General features: G+C 45.3%; 1 protein-coding gene across 2 annotated transcripts in view; it reads right to left on the bottom strand.

Annotated features, from left to right (window-relative positions):
* Nucleotides 1-21,736, bottom strand: part of eml1 (EMAP like 1) — a 45,066-nt gene extending 23,330 nt beyond the window's left edge. For both annotated transcript variants that reach the window (XM_008286345.1, XM_008286344.1), the window contains exon 1: nt 21,168-21,736. In XM_008286345.1, the coding sequence (XP_008284567.1) occupies nt 21,168-21,234 (67 nt within the window). In that variant the 5' untranslated portion in view covers nt 21,235-21,736. The remainder of the gene's footprint in view (nt 1-21,167) is intronic.
* Nucleotides 21,737-21,896: the final 160 nt, after the last annotated feature.

Genomic DNA, 21,896 nt, shown 5'->3' with positions numbered 1-21,896 from the left:
TGATACAAGCAGCACACTTCCATCCTTTTATTCCAGTTCAGACTCTGTGAAAGCCTTCATCCTGTACAAATCAATGAGCCGACTGCCTTTCTAGTTAAAGCTTTATTCATGAGCCGTTCTCTCATCTTAAACTAACTTAACACATTATTATCACTGCTCCACCTGACACCCGCATACAGGCCAAGCACCGGCCACCAGGGTCCACTTCATTAATGGTAACACACACACACACACTCACACACACACACACACTTTGCACAGGGTCTCCTCCATTAAGACTTTGATGTCACAGCGGTTTGATGAAATATTAATGTAAATCACTGCTGTGTTTTCCCAGCAGACCTGCAATAACAGCCTGATGCATTATGCATCAGAGAGCAGCATCTGGTGATTAGGCAGATCTGCGAGTTGCGCTTTCTACTGAGAATCTACATTAGAACCCGACTGCCTGCTAACGTTGTGGAAATCTGGGAAACAAAACTCTTGACCTTTGGAAATAACATTCTCACACATTCAGATACAACAGAGTCCAGAACAAACTGAGATGTGTTTGATTTGAGACGCTGATGAGCCTCTGAGCCTCGATGACAAACTGCTCAGAGGATCCCTGACGTCCCCGACCAGAGGATCGCCCCAAATATTTGCCGGAGGATCAATAGATTCTGTCAGTTTATGATATTTGTAGTTCAGTGAAAAACAAATTCAGTCCACTGAATAACTTCTGCACGACTGTTGTATTTCAATATACAGTCGAGACTCGATAATCCGACCCTTAACAATCCTAAACCTGCTGTCTGACAGGTTTTTAGGAAAAACCAACAGAACCCATAAAAACAGCCTTAACATAGCGACAGCCTTGGATTCAGACTCCGACATGACATTTAATGTCACCAATCAGGATGACGGCGTATTATCTGACTGAACAATCCCACAGATTGGCTACGTTCACACTGCAGGACTTGATGCTCAATGAGGATTTCTTTGTGACTTCCTTCACGTTTCCAGTTCAATGCGACTTGTATGTGATCTGCTGTGTGAACTTCATACGACCCAAAAGTGTCCCGCATGCGCAGAAGAGGACACGACGACGTCACACGCAGCGAGCGTGCTCAGTGTTTATGGAAGTAAACATGGATGGTAACGGTGGAGCGTATCTGCCACTCCCCCGCCGCCACCGATGGAGGAAACAGAAGTGTGAGCGCTAACTAAACTAGCATCAGCAGCCAAGTACTGCCTGTGTGTTCTGGACACTTCCGCCCCGTCAGAGCGCTGCCAGAACGTGCACAAGCGCATATAAACAATAAATATTAACAACTAAAGAGCCTTCCAGCATCAAGCCCTCCTTGTATCTGGACCTCCGTCTTGACAATCCGACATAAAAGAAGGTTTTACGTTTAGTGTCGGATTATTGAGTCACGACTTTACTGTAAAAGGAAACGTTCAATGTGTGCTGCTGGTCTTACATAACTAATGATTATTATAAACAGGGTTTCCCTGGATCACAACAGGCCTTTGGGGGTCGACTGCCTACGACAGTAAGCTCGATCGATCTGCTAACAGTGAAGGCAACGAGTCTCTGTCACCTCATTTAACTCAAGCTCATGCATTTTCCTGTTAATTCTGACCATTTGATAAAGAAATGCTGAGTTGATGCTGACGAAAACCTCCCTCTGAAAACTCTCCTATGTGGGGAAAAAAAACCTGTCTACAATTAACCACTAATATCTGAGAGTAAAAAACACTTTCAAACTCATTTTGCAACCAATTATTAAGTCAAATTCTTGCAAAAGAAATCATTCAAAATTGGCAAATGTTGAGCATGTTCAAGTAAAAAACCAGGCACACAATGATATCATTCTACAGATTTAGTGCTTGATATGTACTCTAATTGTTCAGTAAGAATAATTACTGCATTAACATCAGACTTCAGTATCACTCACACCATCATACTTTTTTATGCAGCACAAGTATCCATACCAGATAATCCCATACGGCCTAATGAAGCCATTGTAATTTAATTGGCAAAAACATGCAGAAAAAGCAGTTTCACAGATTTGTTTATGAGCGGGCAAATTTCATTAGTGAGCAAAACCCACTGTCTGTCTGCTGGTTGCTTCATCAGACAAGATAGTAAAGTGGTGCATTAAGCAGATGGGACGCACGCAAGGAAATGGGAATGTGAACACATCCTCTACAGCAACACACACACACACACACACACACACAAAAACATCCTCTACTGCTGGACTTTATTTTGCTGGAAGCCCATTAGTCACTCTCACAGATTACAGCCGTCTGGAGATTTGACGAAAACATCACTTCGAATTGAAATGAAACCAGAGTACACAACCATGTAAGCAGCACTTTGAGACAGCAGCGTTTTCATCCATCCTTTAGCCGGACCTGCTTTATCCTGTAGAGGGTTGTGGAGGCGCTGGAACGAGTTCAGACAGACAGACATGTCCACATGTTGGCACGTCCAAATAGGAATCACCAGATAACCTAATGTGCATGTTGGGCATGAACCCTGGAGAAAACTCAAGGAGAGCAAACTCCATCCAGGAAGCTGAGCAGCAGGTTGGGATGACAGCAGACCAGCAACAGTGCCGCCGTTTGCATACGAACATGCTCACGAGGAAAACCATGTTGAGCAGCTTCATCATGGTCGGTAGCATTTATATATTAGACTGAGGCACCAGATGACAAGTCTGAAGATCACAAGTCAGTCATGACTATGTAGGTTCAAGGAAATCTTTGCTTTGACATTTAATTTCAACTGAAGAAAGGGGATCCCCAATGATACAAGGGTTAAATGGACTGCACTTGTACGGCGCTTTTCTACCTTAGCGGCACTCAAAGCGCTTTACAGTGTGTTTCTCATTCACCCATTCACACACCAATGGAGCTCCCATGCAAGGTGCTGCCTGCCATTGGGAGCAACTTCGGGTTCAATGTCTTGCCCCAAGGACACTTCGACTGTGGAGGATCGAACCACCAACCTTACGATCAGAGGACAACCTGCTCTACTACCTGAGCCACAGCTGCCCAGAGTTCAGCTTCAGGTAACCATGAATGCCTGTAACTGTTATCTATCGTGCGGTTATTCAGATATTTCAGTCTAAACCAAAGTTCATATTATATTGGAGTCTCCAGAGCTGTTAGAAAACATTAGTCTTCAGGGTTCAGAAGGTGCAACAGGCTTTCTATGAGAGCAGAACCACTTGACGGAGTGTTATTTGTACGCACTGTCCAATGCTCCCGCTAAGCGAGAATCCCGTAATGAATCCTTCGATCTGGGAATACGGTGTCAGATGAAAACTGCAGGAGCAGAATCTATTCCATTACTCTGGCAGCAGGTGGAATAACAAGAACAATAAGAAATACGTCTGCCTCAGTTTACGCTCTCATACGTTCACTCACAGACAGATTCCCACTCACAGGAAGTGCTTTCTTGTTTCATAGCACAAAACGTCAATCTCACTTCTCGGCTTCAACACACACTGACAAAGCCTTTTCCACGGATAAAACTGGATCTTAATAACTTTCGACTCACCTGGGATGCTTCCTTTGAGCTGCTCTTTGTTCATATTCGCATGCGGATGCGTGTCACAGAGTGAATATCCACAGATAATGCTTCTATTATCTGTTCAGCATCTGTTGTGGGTCTGCTCCCAACGCTGACACAATGACAGCATGATACCATCAGCCGTCCAAGTACAATGACTGGCTGTCACGGCGGCGGTTCCCCGGCTCTGCGCTAACATCCTCCGTCTGTCACCCCGCTCCGCCGCTACAAACATCTGAGGCCAGTTAACGCCCAACAACACATCAGAATCAGGAAAGGTCAGGAACAGTTTGTGTTTGTGTTCATGCGGAGGAATGTGTGCGTTGACGTGACCACGCAGAGCCGTGTGGATTTGGCTGAATTTGCCCTTGATGCCACGGCTCTGTGGAGCGCCGAGGCTCAGGTCACACATTTCACGCCCAGAGAGTCGGTATCAGTAAGATGTCAATCTTCATTTAACAGCAAATCCATCACCACACGCCGCCTCGGACACCAGGGTCCCCGTTTCATCCCCACCAAAGCGGCTCACTGCTCCCCACCAATCTCCAGTGTGGTTATTCACGACTGTCAGCCGTCGGCTCAAATCACTTCATTCCTGTCAGTCTCCTCCAGCTTCTCTCCTGCTTTCTTTTTCTGTCCGTGTTTCATTATCGGGTAAATATGCGACTGGGGCGCAAATCCTGAGCCCATCTCTGTGCTCGCCCTAATGCATCTTGACATGCTGCTCCCTATTACCTTCCTCAGCAGGGCCGTGTCCTCCTGGCGGGATCACCGGCCTTCCTAAGTGCTTGTCCATCTCTTCAGCCACAGGGAGTCAATGAAGGGCAAACAGTAAACAGGCACTCTCTCTAGTTCCTTTTTCCTGCTCTAAAACAACCCAACCTGCCCCTGCTTTACATCTGCACCTTATTTCTGAGCCATTTCCTGACCTCACCGCCATCAATAATGAACAGTGGAGCGTGAACACACACCGTGACCCGTTTCTCTCCTTCTGCTCTCCTGTCAGCCACATGGATCAATATGCCAAAGGAGTTAAAAGACTAAAATAGTCCTGGGAAAACACTTCTGATCGACACGGAGGCAGCGGGCGCACATTCTGAGCAATGCAAGGCAACCTCATGTATAAAATATCTTCTGCGGCAGCCGTGTGCTGATCTGAGCTGTCTGGCTTTTTAGCTGACTCATTCCTTCACTGTTTGAATATGTGAGGATACGAATGCTCACACACACACACACACACACACACACACACACTTGAGGAACAGAAAAAGATGAGGACTTTCCCTCTAAAGCAGTGGCATGACACCAGCTGCCTCCCCATGTGCTCACGGGCACTTTGACAATAACCCACTGACAAACAGAGTGACTGATGTCTGTTTTCTTTTCACTCAGCGGTGCAGAAGAACCAGACAATAAAGCTAAATTGACTTGATGGAGAGTTCAGCTGCCAGGTTAAGCTGCGCCACAATGGGAGGTTTTGAAAAGCTGCAATCAGTGATTGCAGAAAGCGAAGCGATCAAAGCGGCGAGAGGTGGCAGGAAACCGCCTGTCACAACATTGTGACAACTATTCCTGTTTTTCATCCAGTGCTGGTATCAACCACTGCTGGAACTTCTGTCTCTTTGCCAAAGCAGCACCTCGCCAGCTGGTTTTCATTTCATAACGTGAATGCACACGGCCGGGGGGCTGCGCCGCCGCCGTAGCCTCGGTTCAGCTGCTGCAGGTTGTGCCTTCAGGAAAACCCATTTCTCCCAAGACCAGTGAGTCCCACTTATTAAAGAAGCTATCTCCAGTGTGCTGCTGGCCTCGCTAATGGAAGTCTGGACCTAATCATAATCAAGCGGCACGGGGGAATTAAAGCAGAGACAGGTGGAGGGAGAGAGGTAGGGGGATGTGATGGAGACGGAGTTGAATGAAGAGAAAAAGCTTATTAATAAAACATAACCGGAGAATCTACAGCGGCGGGTCTGAAACGTGTTACTCAAAGGCTTGCATCTCATTTTTATGCAAGGTCAGAAGTCTGGCAATAACAGACTCACATTTATTTAAATTTCATTTAGAATAAAAACATATTCGAGTCTCGAGGGAGGAACGGTTGATGTTTGCCTGCAATCAGTTGCACGTGTTTGACCCCAAAAACACAACTCACAGCGCAGTTAGTCCACGTTTAGCACATTATTACGGACTATTAGTATGTTCAAGGTCACTTACAATTCACTGGGCAATACAGGATCGATAGTTTTCTAATTATAATGGATTGCATTTTTAATATAAGTGAATTTTTTGACTTTGTGAAGCCCTGATATACGTCCCTGCTACCAGCTTAGTGATGCCCAGCGGTGCCTTGAGCTAAATGCTAATGTCAGCACGCTCACATTCTCATGCTAAGCAGGTACATTGTTAGAACGTTTACCATATTGCTGTTGCAAATTAACATGGGAGCATTTGCTAATTAGCAAAATGCACTGCTGCGGACGAGGGGAAGTATTGGACAAATTCAATTTTGGCCTCAACAAAAGCACAACAGGAACAGCAAAAATGGTACTGAATGGATGAATGCAACAAATCTCAAGGTAATCTGTAGTTGCTCAGATATTTCAGTCTGGATCAAGGTTGAAAATACTGCAACTGAGTGAGAAACAGACCGACTACGCCAAGGGTAGAAAGGAAAAGTATGTTTTGTTTGTCTTTTTCTGATGCTGCACACGCTCCAAGACAAGAAGAACGTTTGAAATTGCAGCAATTGCGAAATTACAGTCTGCTCAAATCATCCGTCGGTGCAGAAAGAAAAAAACCCGCCACGGAGTTGTTGATTGGAGACGAGAAAAGAAAAACGCAGGAGAAAGAAAGAGTTACTTAAAGTGTCATCAATCCCGTGCGTCGGACGACCTGACGGAGGTGTTTCAGCTCATCAACCGGCCAGATTAAGGAGACAGACGGCTGGTTTACAAGCTGATGGCGCCTGCTTCACCCGGGGCTTTAGGGGCTATAAATAGCTAGAGGAGGATCAGAGAAAGGGAAGCCCTCACAGACAACCTGAGGGAAGATTAAAGAGGAGAGAGGAAGAGAAGGAGAAACGACGGCAGGGGAAGCTTCTGTTCAGAAACAGCAGCACTAAAATAAAAATAAATAAATCAGGAAAACACTGACAGATGGAGCTGAGTGTGTGTGAAGGGGTCACAGAGAGTGTGTCTGGGTCAAAGAGGGGCATCGAGAGGAGCCGAACGACCCCCGCGAGACGTCTTACTGTCCTTGTAAGAGCATGTTGAACCTTTCCTTCCTCCCATCAGCGACATCCTTCCTGAGGTCAAACTCAGGTCGAGTGGGAGGCATCTCCCCCCACGCTGCTCCTCTCATCCTCACGCTAATGGAAACAGATTGTACCACAACACAAGTGGTGGAGCCAAAACGCTGATTTACAACCTGCTATCTGCTGCCTGTTCTAAGCCAGCTAAGTTCAGCACGTTCCTGCGTGACGTCGATGTCGTGACACGTGCGATAGTCACACAGCAGGAGGTTCAGTGTGAAGGGACGCAAATGACCTCAAACAAAGAACGCTGACACAAACAGAAAACCTGCAAAGTTCTCATTTTCCATGTCGAACCTCCTGATAGAACATCATTTACTCCAAAGCAGGTGTTCTTGGATTTACTGAATTGTCTTTTTTTTAACTTAATTTACAAGAAACTGAGTTTGTGGCTCCATGTGAGCAAAATGAGGAGGGAACAGGAGAGAAACACTGAAAAGGAAGTTTAGCTGCCGTAACTGTTATTAATGTTAAAAATGCATTCGATATGATTTACAGTTTTTATTTTGTTAACCACTCAAGGGAAGTACTTTCTGTTTAGTGTTGCAAGGGGGACATTTTTAACTGTGACACGTGTTTTGTTTTTATTCATTCAGTGTAAAGTTGTTCAAGACGCACATGCAACAAGTAAGAAAGACAAGAACGTCGTACAAAGACTGAAACATTTTCTTTTCGGTCATGTTGTTGTTTGTGTTGTGAAGCGGACTCGTTCCCTCCTGCGGCCAGCGAGCTACGTGCTAAATGTTTACAGTGTTTACTTAGTTTTAGTCTTGCTGCTAATGAGCATATGCATTGTTTGTATTTGTGCGTCTCTGACAGTTCGAGCTGAAGTGGCGATAAACCCGTCAGTGTTACCAGAACCATGGTCTGGTCTAATTCCTGGACGGAGTGACAGGAAGATTTGGTTGCAAAAAGAAACACAGCATCAGTTGTGAGGAAATTTTTGGCAACAGAAAAGATAAACTTGACCAAGACCAGGAACTGTGTAGGCAGCGTTTTGGACCACATGACGCAAAACCACTAATTTGTTTGACCATGTAATCAGCACCACAGAGCTCTGCGTGACCAGAACGCCATCCAGAAATGTTTTGGATGCTTGTCAGGGTTGCATCATGTCAAAAGGTCCCAAAAGGCCTTTTCTAGCATTTATAAAAAATTATTTTTATATTTTTGACGCACATGCACTCCCGTACCAAACCACCCCGATCATTCTAGCATGACTAACTCATTATGTCTAACAGTGTGTATATGGGAATGCTGGTTTGGATGTATGATTTTTGTACATGTACCTGTAATTCTCACTGTATTATTGGGAAACAATCTGTAACGAGCTTCACATATCTGATGCAGGTCTACATCCCTGTGTAGGTCCACAGACTTTTGTAGAACTTGACAACAAGCTGTTGGAGATCCATTCATTTGAGTCATGTGTGTTGCAAATGTCTAAAACCTGCAGGACAGTAGCTCATGAGGACCGGAGCTGGAGATCTCTGGTCTAGGTCTCTGCTTTGGGATTTTTTATTCCTAAAGTCATCAAAAATCGTTAAATCATAAACCTGTGCTCTAATATGTAATTTAAGTTCCATGACAGCCCCCGTTCTTTTTCCCAGCCTAAAATAACAGGTTTAAGTTTAAGCAACACAAGAGCAGTTTGATTCTCATTTCCAACCGACACTCAATATTTTTTCACCACAATTAACCAGAACCAGGCGGTTATTACTGTCACCATGACGATCGAGGACCCCGGACTTACGTAAACAACCACAGTATTCCCGTAGCCTCGTCAGAGCAGCCGACGCATTTCAACCCAAACCATCGTCTTTCCTGAAACGTAACGAACGTGTCCTGTGGTTAAACTTAAGACAGATTTGTTTTTGTTCTGAAGAAGTTTCGACAGATTCTGGCCTCAGATCAGAAAAACGCTCGTGTTGCTTCAGAAGGAGACAAATGTTGAATGTTGTCGTTGAATTTGGAGGAAAAAAAAAAGAAGCTAATTTCACTTCTAATTCTCTTTTTGAAAAGGAGGCAGCTTTCAAGTGCAGGGTTCAGATAAATGATGTTTCTGGGGAGCATCTTGTAATTGCAAAAACTGAAATATAAGATGTGACGCCCCCCCTCCCCAAATCCCGTCACTTTCATCTAATCCCCAAAGCCTTCCTGAGACAAAAAAAAAAAACCTGAAACAAAGAGCGAATGAAAAAGCTGTAATGAAAACCAAGAAGACGGAGATAATGGTCGAAAAAGGAATAAAGGAAGTATAAGGACATGGCCCATTGAGGCAGAATAACTCCTTCTTAACTCAGACTGTATACACCAGCATCCCGACACTCTGCTGTACAGAACACACACTCCTACACACTCTGCTCTGTCAGAGGGAGTGTTCACGGTGTGGCAGAGGGATTATGTTGGATATGTGCAGCAGATCTTGCTCAACGCTAGTGATCCTTAAACTCAGGGGGTTCGAGCTTAGCAGCGAGCCGGATTTGTGTTCTCTCTCTAACCTCTCTCACCTCTCTCGCTGTCTGTCTGCCCTCCTCTCACGTGAAACCATGAGTGTCTTGAAACAAGGTTGGACGTAAATTGTGAGTGGGAGGGAAAGAAAGTGAGACTGAAGGATTATGCTTGGCGGTAAAATGTTTTTCTATGATTTCGGTGCAGCAGTTATCCTCGGTTCCTCCTGTTCTCGTCTCTGTTATTCACGCTGTTAGAGATGAACTCTCAGCGGCAGACGTCAGGAAGCTCAGATGCAGCAGAAGAGTCGCTGCATTGGCAGGAATGTTGTCACAAAGGAAGAGGTTGGAGGAAAATCTGCGACCAAGAAAGATATCAGGGTGATATGAATGTCCATGTTGGTCCATCCATCCATCATCTCTACATCTTAATCCTCACCAGGGTCATGGGGGACTGGAGTCTATCCCAGCTGACTCAGGGTGAAGGCAGGTTCACCTGGACAGGTAACCAGTCTATCACAGGGCTACACTTAGAGACAGACAACCAAGCACACTCACATTCACACCTACGGACAATTTACAATCACCAATTAACCTCAGCATGTTTCTGGACTGTGGGAGGAAGCCGGAGAACCCGGAGAGAACCCACGCTGCACGGGGAGAACATGGAGACTCCACGCAGAAAAATCCCGGGACGCGAACCGGCGACCTTCTAGCTGCGAGGCAACGATGCTAACCACCACAGCAGTGCACCAACTGACTGCAGTGACACTGAAATCCCAACAATCAGACGAACACTGTGTTGAATGTCAATTATCTAAAGATAGATCGTTAATCTCCTGTGATGATGACCTCATCGTGGGCTAATTAAGAAAGACTGATTTCTCATTCTTGTACTTCCTGAGTTGAATCATAGTGCAACAGTTTAATTTCTAGTCCTAAAACTCTTATTTTGCTGTGTTTGGACAGGTGTAAACTATCTGAACCTGACTTGAACTTCACTGAACTCGTCCTCTGATTAAGTACGACTACGTGCCAGAACTGATGATTAAGAATTTATTAGAACTTAACGTCATGAGAAATCCACCTGGCAGAGAACTGGGAACTTTTGCTTCACTTAAAGTTGCCCATGTTATCCATAGATATTTAAATATATGCGTCTGAGTCAGTTTAATCCAAATTACACAAATGTATGAACAAGAAATAAAGAAACCGACTCAGGTATAAACTGAAAAATAGAATCATGTCTGGAAAACCCGTCACAAAGCATCGGACCTGGTGGGATGATGTTTATTATATATTTGGACATAGAACAGTTTTGATTTCATAGAAATGATTTATTCTCTCCCAGATTTATCGGCACCGTAAACGAGATAAAAGTACGTTTTATCATGAGTTAGAGAATAGCCCACCGACTGGGAATCATTGACTCAGTAATATGTCTCGTAAATCACACCTGGTCCTAAAAACAACATTTTAACGACATGACAGCTGAAAGACCGACGAGGAAGGAAAGAAATCAGCTGCAGGAAGACATCAAACATTGTGCTGCCTCCAGTCTTCTGAAGTTTTTAAGGAGAAAAAACAATTGTAGAACAACAGCTGAGATGTTCTCCTGAAGCAGCATGAAGGCTCCATATTTCTTGAATTTATTACTCTATTGGTTCAAAGACTTGAGCTATACTTTAATTTGCTTAGTTTGTCCACCAAACATTCATCTCACAGAGTTTAATTTAATTCCACTGTGTGTTACTGTGATGTGCAACCTGACTTCAGCGATTTGAAGGGCAAAAAATAAAGTTATCTTGCAAAGTTTTTGATGTATCAATCTAAAAATTCACAAACATCTTTACAAATATCCATATTTTATCCTATAAACATTTGAGCTCAGAGCTGGTGGAGCACAATAAGTTGTAAAACTGTCGAGATGGTTTCACCTCGGTATGATACACAATCAGCTTCTGAGTGACTTTAACGACTCACAAACAACAACATGCTAAACGTATGCAGCAGCCTTCATCCGAGTCTGAATCCACAAAGACGTAATAAACAGAAACTGAAGAAAGACATCCTTCTCTTTATTGCTGTGACTTTCAGAGAACCAAGCAGACCACAGAAGCACTAAGTCATGCTTGGCAGCAGCTCCGGGCTCAGACACAAGCCTCTTTCTCAGCCTCAACCTTTCTCCACATAAAACCAGGCTTTGTGTTGCAGTAACAAACAACCAGGAAGGAACAGGAGGCGGGATACTTGTTCCATCCACTGGGTGTGTGTGTGTGTGTGTGTGTGTGTGTGTGTGTGCACCATCCAGTAACAGTGTTGTTATGGGAAACCAGATTTGCATGGTGTGAAAACGGTCTCTCACACACACTGCGGTGGAGAATGCGAGCCAGAGACGCCACACTGAACATCGGCCAGTCGTACATCTGCCATCTGGAAGCGGGAGGACGTACAGTGGCACTGCTGGCAGCTGATAAGATCATTACACAACAAAACCGAAGAGAAATATCACAAATGGGTTTCTGTGTTGAATGAAAGTTTCATTTTCACAGAGTTTCATTTTCATTACGCTGCTGTCCTCGAAGCTCCCGCTGCGTTACCGTGTCGCTTTATAATGATTTTCTGTGACTTTCTGCTCAACCAGCTGCTTCTGTATGCAGTCATTTCTAATAAAGGCGGTTCTGATATCACCTAGAAACCCCAGCCTCCCGCATCCCGCCGACTTTAGCTCGAGCGAGCAATGAGCCCGGCGAGGCCACGTTATTACATTTTCCCAGCGCGGTGACGGCGAGCAGGTGTCGAGTCAAGCAGACTGCAAGACATTTTCACGTTTAGTTGATCCTGTTGTCAGATTAAATGCTTCCTACATCTGAGCAGAAACATGCAGCCTGGAAATGAGTTGGTTTACTCTTGTAGAGCTGTTCAGTCAAAGTGAAACGAGTTTTTGTCAAAATTTGCCACAGTTGTTGAAAAACTGTAAATCAGATAACGTGGATGTGAAGCTTCTCCATTTCATCCATAGACTGCTCGCTGATTGGACTAAATAGCTTCTAACTGTCAGTGATGGGTTCAGACTTAAATCAAAGCATAAAGAAGATGTTCGATTCAGGATGGATTTATTCAATATCCATCCATCCATCATCTCTACACCTTAATCCTCACTAGGGTCATGGGGGGCTGGAGTCTATCTCAGCTGACTCAGGGTGAAGGCAGGTTCACCTGGACAGGTAACCAGTCTATCACAGGGCTACACTTAGAGACAGACAACCAAGCACACTCACATTCACACCTACGGACAATTTACAATCACCAATTAACCTCAACATGTTTCTGGACTGTGTGGGAGGAAGCTGGAGAACCCGGAGAGAACCCACGCTGCACGGGGAGAACATGAAGACTCTACGCAGAAAGATCCCGGGTGTCCTCACCGGGACGCCAACCGGCGACCTTCTAGCTGTGAGGCAACGATGCTAACCACCGAGCCACCTTGCAGCCCCATATCAAATATCAATATTCAACATAACAGACAGGCAGCTTTAAGTTTTCCTCTTTGTTGCTGATGGTTTCCTGTTTAAGTAAGAGCAGGATAAAATCTTTGATCCTTAGAGAAGTCATTCATTGTTGAGATTTACGATGAAAGATTTCATCGAGCTGCACGGAAACTAGAAGCATCTGATGTACAAAACAAAACGCCATCTAACAGCAAAACCGAGCCGTCAATCGAGGGTAGAACAACTTGTACAATCAGAGTCTGTCGTCTTTCCTCTCGTCTCTGCACCTGTGCTCTTGATGAATCTATTTTTAATGGAATTTCTAATGGGATTCTCCTCTTTTTTCTCCCTGCCCATCTGTTCCAGACCGGGCTGAATGCATGCAACGGGAGGACTCGCACGCGGAGCGAGGGCTTTCCTCTCGCTTCTCCCATTAACAGCAGATGTAAGAGACCAATTAGGGTGCTGGGCATCCTCGGGGAGCTGCACCGCGGGCACCGAGAGGTTAATTATATCTGTTCACATCACAACTGGCCAACGTGTAGAAATGAAGAGCGTCCAAATCGATGGGCCGTGACTCGAGCCTCACTGGGAACAATATGCTGAGAGATAATTACCATAAATACAATCAAGCCGGCATCCACCTTGTCACAGTCAGTGGATTTATCTTTATTTAATCTTGAAAGGTTTGGTGACGCGCTGCAGGATTAACAGTCACATGAATGCAGACGCGCATACCGACGCACACGCAGATGATCTGGAAATCATTTGCATACTAATTTGAATTTAAATACCCGCAAAATTCAAGGATGTATAATTGAATCCCTCATTTCTCGTCCTGCGTCTCTCTGATTGGACGCAGCAGCTTCGGCGTTACTTTCAGCATCAACCCCGAGACTAAAAATAATGGCATCTCTTTGGGATTCTGCTGACTTGTGTGATTTATCGCCGGTCGCCCTCCCCCACAGGTAGGAGTCGACGCTCGGTTGAGCACGTTTAGTGTTGCGGCGGTGAGCGGAAGCATCCGGCTTTCTGTCCGTTTCTGGCTCCGTTGTGGTATTTTTATGCATCCATGACACACGGCTGAAGGACTCGCGCTGCGCCTGCGTGTCTCCTCTGCCGACCTTGTGATGACACACACTTGGTGGACTCGCAGATGGACACAAACAAAGTCACACAGATAACCAGAGGACGGACCAAACCCCAACGCCGCCGTATCTGAAGCAAAAACGGCCAGAATCTTTATCTGCACACACACACGAGCCGAGTCGGTGTGTATATTTAGCACAGGAAGTCACACACTCCTGCTTTACATGCCTGATTGTTTTAGTAGGTCACGAGATGAGGCTGCTCGAATGTGTGTCAGTGGAGGAAAAAGATGAGAGGCGGAGGAGAGAGGGAATGCTCAGATCAGCACAGGATGGCATCCACTGCCTGGTGGCTCACACAGACCACGTTTCCAATGAGGATTATTCCCTCTTATTCAGTGGGTTTTGTCACAATTATGTGACTCGCGTAGTGACCTCAAGTACTTTAGTCGTCCCCAGGCCCAAAACCAACTTCATGAAAAGAACTATTGTTTACAGAGGAGCAAAAGCATGGAGCTCACTGTCTTTACAGATCAGAGACACTAAAAATATCGGCTCTCTTAAGAGGAAAATAAAGGGACAATCGGCACAGAATACATGACAATTCTTCCTCTGTATTAGTGTTGTATTAACAGCGTTGTGGCATTTATTGTCATCCATTTACTGCTTTGTACCGAGTCACATTATAAATGAAATGTTTGTTATTTATTATGTATTTTGTAAATTGTGATTTTTATTTGTACCCTGGGACCCTAGGAAGACTAGGAGCCACTTTGAGGGAGCTGATGGGGATCCTAATAAAGAATAAAGACTCCTTCATCAACCACAAGACAACCGGATCCGAACTTGAGTAGCTAAAGGGAAACCATATGTCTGAATAGAACCAACACAAAGCAAGAACCAAAACTATATATTATTTATACCTGGAAGGAAGGAAGGAGGAAGGGCAGCTCTACCTTCATAAGGCAACAGGAAGTATTCATAATAATACTGATTAAAAGATGATGTTCAGTAGATTGGGATCTACATTATTTGCCCTCACACATATTTTACAACAATGAATGAAACTGCGTTCTCGCAAAGGCGTTTTCTTTGTTTTAAAATCACATCTTGGGGAAAAAAAATGCACCAATAACAGCTGATAACCATTTTAAATTTGAGATAGTTTAATCTCCTAAACTAGCAAAACTACTGGCAGGTTTGAAAAGCAAAACAAAACAAAATCACACCATTAATCAGAGCTAGAAACTTAAAACAAATGTTTAACCCTCCAACAGACCCAATATAAGCTTAAAATTATAACATATCAATAAAATAACTTTTGTCTACATAACCTATTCAGTATTTTGCCAAAAGCAAACCGCTGCATGACTCATGAACTCAGACGATGATATTCTTTTTATTCTGCTATTACTTGATGTTTGTATATAGTTATTTATTCTATCTATTGGCTGTATTTTCCCTGCTTGTGTCTGGTTGTGTTGGCTGCAGCATGAGTGAATAGCCCAAGACAAATGTCCCGCGCCTGGGACAATAAAGTTAATCTTGAATCTTGAACCAGTCTCTGGTGTTATTAGCACGGCTGTGGAGACGTTAGTGACTCGACCAACAGTCATGTGACATAAAGTCAGGAACTTTCTGTGGCTGAACAAACAGACACTGGACAACTAAGAAAAATACACAAACTCTACGTAGGTAAACAGTAAAAGTAGAGCCTCCTTGTTTACCAGCATTAGTAACATGTGTGTCGACACCCGGGAACATTTATGTGTTGATTCCAGGTTTTTTTAATCTTTGTAAAATATCAAAGAAATTCCACTTAATAAAAAGATTATTTATTTTATACCATTAAAGTATTTTTGTGAACACTGGCTGAGCTAATAATGATGCCGTTCTAAACATATGCTGTTGGTTTATGGGGCAGAATTAGCTTTAACAACGTCTCCCACTGACCCCTGCTCGGATGCAGATACTCGACAGATGTCAGTGATAGACTTTAGAACTGGGGGTGGAGGCATTTCTGCCAAAATAGCTCAGTGTGATTCTGGCTTGTGGCCTAATCTTCCTCCTCTATGCAGATTTTATGTAACACGTTGCAGCGACTTCTCCTCAGTATACGCAGTATGTATCCACGCTCTGCCGTGGCCTACTTACAAGTGTTGACTGAGAGCAGTGGATACCTGTGTCAAGGCTACACGGATGCTTGTTTGTTTTTATTGCATAAGTGGAATGATTTCTCAAAAGGAAGCAATAGAATCTGCTCGTTCCAGCTGATCTCGAATGCAGCTTCTGCAGCAACCCGAACACGTTTAATGAACACACACTCTGTTAGCAGCTCACTACTTTGAAAATGAAAGCGAAAACACAAAGCGAACCTTATCAGGAAAAAAAAAGTGAGAGAAAAATAGAGAGATAAGGAGCAGGGTGGGGGTGCAAAGAGACTCGTGACTACAGAAGCTCAAGTCGCCCGGCTCAATATCTGACTGTCTGGAGATAAAAAAAAAAAAAAAAGCACTCTGAGCTCCACTTGGGGCACTCACACAAGATCAAACAAAGAGCATGGGAGAGTCTGACGCAGGGATGAGAGGGGTGGGGAGGCAGACGGAGAGCCTGAGAAAGAGGGAAAGTAAAGTGAAGGACAGAAGAGTCAGAGAGTTTTTAAAAATGGAAGAAATTCAGCCGCGCCGAGCTGGAGACTGGAGGGAAGATAAAAAGAAATGGAGAGCGGTGCGTGCTCTCACTGACACGGCTAAAGGAAATCAATGTCAACCTTTAAATGAATCAGCAGTAGTGGATGAGTATTTCCATTCGGGTCGATATTTATTAGACTGCTGCTCTGATACATGTGGAACAGTTACAGATGACGGATGGCGCGGAGACGCCTCGTTTCCTAACGCGCTGCTCTTCCATTGACATTTCTTGTGCAGTTTTTATGTGAGTGCGGGTCAGCTCGCCGGTGGGTTTTATTTTTACTAGACTTTGATGTAAAGTGAAATAACCAGGGGAAGGGAAGGAGAAGAAGGAAAAATCGAAGCAGTAAAGGAGCCATAATTCACTGATAAATGAAGGAAAATAAAGAATCTACTGAAGCTGGGGGTTTCGGTGTAGCTTCTAAACTGAGGGAAACAGAAGTATACGGACCCCAGGTTGAGGCGTCCTAAATCACTAACACCTCCTCCTCTTCCTCCTCGTCCCTCCTTGGCTACTGTGCTCGATAACGTGAGCGGGGCTTTAATCCTAATCCCGCTCCACGTGCCATCATCAATCAGGGTTTGGATGAGGATACCTATAGATGCGCAGCCAAGAGGAGGAGGAGACGGGATGGAGTCGTGTCACCTCTGCTGTGTGTCAAAACACCTCCAAGAAACATCAAAGCCGCCTACGTCTTTAATAATTTCCCTCTTCACCTTTCACGTCTGCTCCGTCCATCTGCACTTGTTCATACTCCCGTCCTCTTTCTCTGATGAACTCACGTGGCTGTTTCTCTTGCTTCCTATCTTACCCCTGATCCCGCTTGGCCCCCCTTCCCTTCCCCTCCTGCTGTCATGCCGGTGTGTTAAGATGCCATCTCTGCCAGGGCTGGCGAGGTGAGCGCCGTGCCAGCGCGCCCGTGGATGTACGGCACGAGTCGTGGAGGGCAGAGATAAAGAAACGTTTGATCCCAATCTGAGCAGACATCATTAGCCGCCAAGATAAATGAACAGGAGAACGGATTTGTGAGGATAGAAAGAGCAGGAGATGAACCTGAGGGCGCGATCGTCGGTATTAAAGTGCTGTAAGTGAGCCGGATTTACTTATTAACAGATTTACTTATTAACACATCAGGAGCTGATGAACGAGGAATCGCATTAAGTGATGATTTTGCTCCGCTAGCTTTGCATGTTTCAGTCCCACCAGCTACTTAATGTTCCTGCTAATTGCTGTCCAAAGACTAAAAGCAAAAAATGCAAAAATCATCTTCCATCCATCCATCATCTATACACCGCTTAATCACCACTTAACCTCAGCATGTTTGTGGACTGTGGGAGGAAGCTGGAGAAGCTGGAGGGAACCCACGCTGCACGGGGAGAACATGGAGACAGAAAGATCCCGGGTGTCCTCACCCACTGGCGCCCTTCTTGCTGTGAGGCAACGATGCTAACCACCGCTCCACCTTGCAGCCCCAATAGTCAACTTGCAGATACTAGAAGATAAATCAAAAAAGCACAACATCCACTGCTTCCACATGAAGCTAAACTTGAGAGTTTGGTGGTAACATACAGGCAAACTAAACTACAAACCACTGGAGCGGCGATAATGTCGACTTTCTTGCTCCTAAACCGGCCAAAGATCCTGCCATGTGGTTTCAAGACATTTGCAAATTCTATAAAAACAGCAGTAATGTCATTACCGGCCATGCAGCACAGACTAACTCAATCAAAGCTGTCCTCTTCTCCAGAGGCAGCGTGTTCCTGATGTGATTGAACACAGAAAAAGCTTCTCTAAAGGATTCACTTCCTCCATCAGCTCTAATCAGCGAGTGTTTCTGCGTGTTTGAGGATGTAACGGGGCTAATTTTCATTTAGCCCGAGCTAGTCCTGACCTCCTGAGGACAAAGCACGCAGCCTGCACGTTTCTACAGTTTAGCTGACCTAGTCTCCCAACATTAGTCTGGTTGGATGCTCCACAACACACGAGCTGAGAGAAAGAGGAAGGGGGGGAATGAATGACATCATTAACTTTTGCTCGGATCTGGGTTCAGCTGGATGATGTCAGTTTGGCCTACAGGCCCGGCACACACTGGCTGATCCTGTGAGAACACTCCCAGCTCCAGCTTGGACGGCCACGCACACATTTTTAACCAAGGCTCACCCAATTAAGCAGTCTGTTGGAACAAGATGCTGCTTCCCTCCATGTGTAGGTGTGTGTGTGAGCAAAAAGGCAGCGAGAGAGAGAGAAAGAAAGCAGGACGGGCGGAGGTCGGAAAATCCCTGGCAACAGCCCCTGAGCAGCATGTCTTATTTCATCGACGTTCTCGCGGAGGGGGAACAACTGTGACATTGTGAACGAGTGCAAACAACCTGACAGGCTCTCCGTCTGCCCACAGTGGTGACGAGGCAGAAAGTACAGCGCAAGGAGGGAAGACGTTAAAGGAGATTCGCGCTTACAAGTCCAAAAAACGCACATTCCAGTCCACGTTCAAAGAGGTTTGTAGCTTCTGCCTCGTGGGCGACGCACACAGCAATGTGGACAAGCTGCACCTGCCGCTACACTGTCATTTGTAGGAGTTTTAAAGGTCACTGTCTTCCTCAGAGCTTTATCACTGCTACACCTGTTTTTCAGGTCGATCCAACCAAACCACCTCTGTTGTTATCATGGTGCTGATTAAACTGGAATACAGCGTGTGAGCTGAGAAGATGCACTTCCTCTACATCCTCCTGTTGTTCTGGTTCATCGGTGCTCCCTTTTTACTCAATCTGACGACTCATTTCTTTGCTATACTTTGCATTTTCCTGACTATGATGCTGCTACTGGCCTCGCTGATCTCTGAGATGTTTCTCTCGACCCAGCTGGTCGTAGCAGATGTCTGCCCTCCTGAGCCTGGTTCTGCCTGAAGTTCTCTTCTTCCCACTATTGCCAAATGAATCTTTAGATTACCATGTGAAGTGTCTTGAGATGACATAGATTGCAAATTAATGCTAAATTGAGTGAAAAATGAAGCTGCTGTACGGTTTTCAATCACCTATTAAAGGATGTGATGTTTCAAGGGAATCTGTCCCGGTGCAGGAAAATAGCAATCAGTAAATCAAATATTACAGACATCTTTGAGTTGTGCGTGATCTACATCACCACTAACTCCTCTTTGCCTGCATCTCCACCTTTGTGGGCTGCTATAAATTTAATGAGGCAGATCCATGAGGGATAAAAGCTTTTAACTAGCTTCACCTCATCAGTGATGCATGAAAATACTAAAGTGGTCAGCATCCCCGGCAGGAGATACCTCGGTGTAATTCCACATCTATCACTCGGTCTGTTTGACAACAGTATCCCCCTCATCCAATCAACTGCTGGTGCTTGCACAGCGCAGTAAATATTATTGATTTTTTCATTATCCACCGATGGCTATTATGGTAGTAGTCTGCATCCACAATAGCTCAAGATCCAGTCCCTGCAAACTGCCAAAAATGCAATAAAAACAGAGAGGATGCCAACCTGAGGGCGATGAAAGGGTTCGTCCTCCATGTGATGAACACTTAATTATGTATTTAATAAACTGGGTAAGTGAAGCACAAGTTATCAGTGTTACAGCAGCAGAGTCTCTCAGTGACACAGGTTATTGTTGCTGGAGATAATCCCCTTTGTGTGTGTGTGTGCTGGAGGGCACTAGCTGTAGTTTGCCAGCAGTGATCCTATCAGCTAACTGTGCAATAGTGTCATTCGTGCACGATGCAGCATTTAAAAGAAAAAGCTTTCTGCACGGTTCATGATTAAATACCGAGTGATAATTTTCACATAAGCCTCGACTTTCCAAGAAGAGCTCCACGGAAATAAATCCTAAACTGATGTCATACTGATGTGTCATGCTGCCTTCCCTCTTCCCTGAGTCACCCTCTCCCACCCATAACATCAGCAAAGCCTGAAGTACGGCTTCTCCCTCTGCCAGCAAATAAATCACATTAAGGCCGGCCAGCAAAACATGAGCAATGGTGTCCTGTTCTGTCACTCCTGTTTTGTCTCTTTCGGGCAAACTGATGGCAATCGGCCGGCAGGGGAGAAATATATTCATCACATACCCTTCATCGCATCAAGCAGAAGCAGAGCAGCGCTGCGAGCAGGAGGACTGTTCCTCATCCTCCCTCTGCCTTTGTTTATTAGCTCTCCCGATGGCCACCGGCTCACAGGGACTGTTGACATTATTCTGGCCTTGATTCCAGAAAACAGCCTGTTAAAGCTGCACTCTGCTGTTTTGGGGGGAACGAATGCTTTAACTTGAAAAAAAATGCTTTCTGGTGTCACACAGTGTTAAACCGGGACTAATCTCTTGCCCAGTGTATGATTAATCTTGAGCCACAGAGCTGCCAGAATCAATCAATGAGTAAAAATGTTAGAACAGCATAAAGGCTGAACTCCCTTCTTGCACCGAACAGCTCGTTCCTGCACCAACACACACCTCTGCTGTAAGTTTATCCAGCTGGTGACATGTCAAGTCCTGAGGAACAACATGCACCCAGAGGGGAGGGAGGGAGGGATGGGAGGGATGGGGGAGGAAGGATTAGTGAGTTTTACCGTTGCAGAACTGTAGCAGTGACGAGGTGTCATACAAGCTGCTGTAGCTGGAAAAGCCGTCCTCCATTCTCAGCCCGTGCTGCGCTCCTCTGCTCTCCTTCGCTCTCCTCCTCCTCCTCCTCTTCTTCTCCTCCTTCTGACTCCCCTCTCCGTTAGTTTATCGTTCACTTGGCGTCCGAGGCGCTCCCTCCATTCACTCTGCACGGGTCAGGCTCCCTGGGTGAGTCACCATGGCAACCCATTCACTCCGATTATGTCATGTGAACTCCAGCCCCTCTTCTTCTTCTTCTTCTTCTTTTCTTTCCAACCTCCCCCTTCTCACCAAAAAAAAAAAAAAAACAGAAGAAAAGTCCTGAGCAGAAACCCTCCCTGCTGAAGAATGACTGCACTGGAGACAGAAGTTAGGAGGCTGCTGCTGCTGGTTTTGTCCTCCTCCTCCTCTTCCTCTTCTTCTTCTTCTTTTCCTTCTCCTCTTGCCCAGACAGCTGTGTGTCGTTAGCTCCCACCGATTTCCCCTCGCCAATAAAAAAAAAAGCAGCTTTCAGAGGGCTTGAGCTGACAGCGAGCTCCGGCACAGAGCTGAGTGTTTGTGTGTCAGAAAGCTGTGTGAGTGTTCAGATAATGCTCGGGACAGCCCAGCCTTCCCCTGTCACACAGCGTGGACGAGTCAGAGCGCAGGGGGCTGGGCCTGGCGGAGAGATCCTCCTCCTCCTCCTCCTCCTCCTCCTC

The sequence above is a fragment of the Stegastes partitus genome, unplaced genomic scaffold (genome assembly GCF_000690725.1).
Source record: "Stegastes partitus isolate 25-593 unplaced genomic scaffold, Stegastes_partitus-1.0.2 Scaffold450, whole genome shotgun sequence".
In the NCBI taxonomy this organism is placed as follows: domain Eukaryota; kingdom Metazoa; phylum Chordata; class Actinopteri; family Pomacentridae; genus Stegastes; species Stegastes partitus.
Note: the sequence above shows the minus strand (reverse complement) of the source record. Positions and strands in the feature narration are given on the sequence as shown.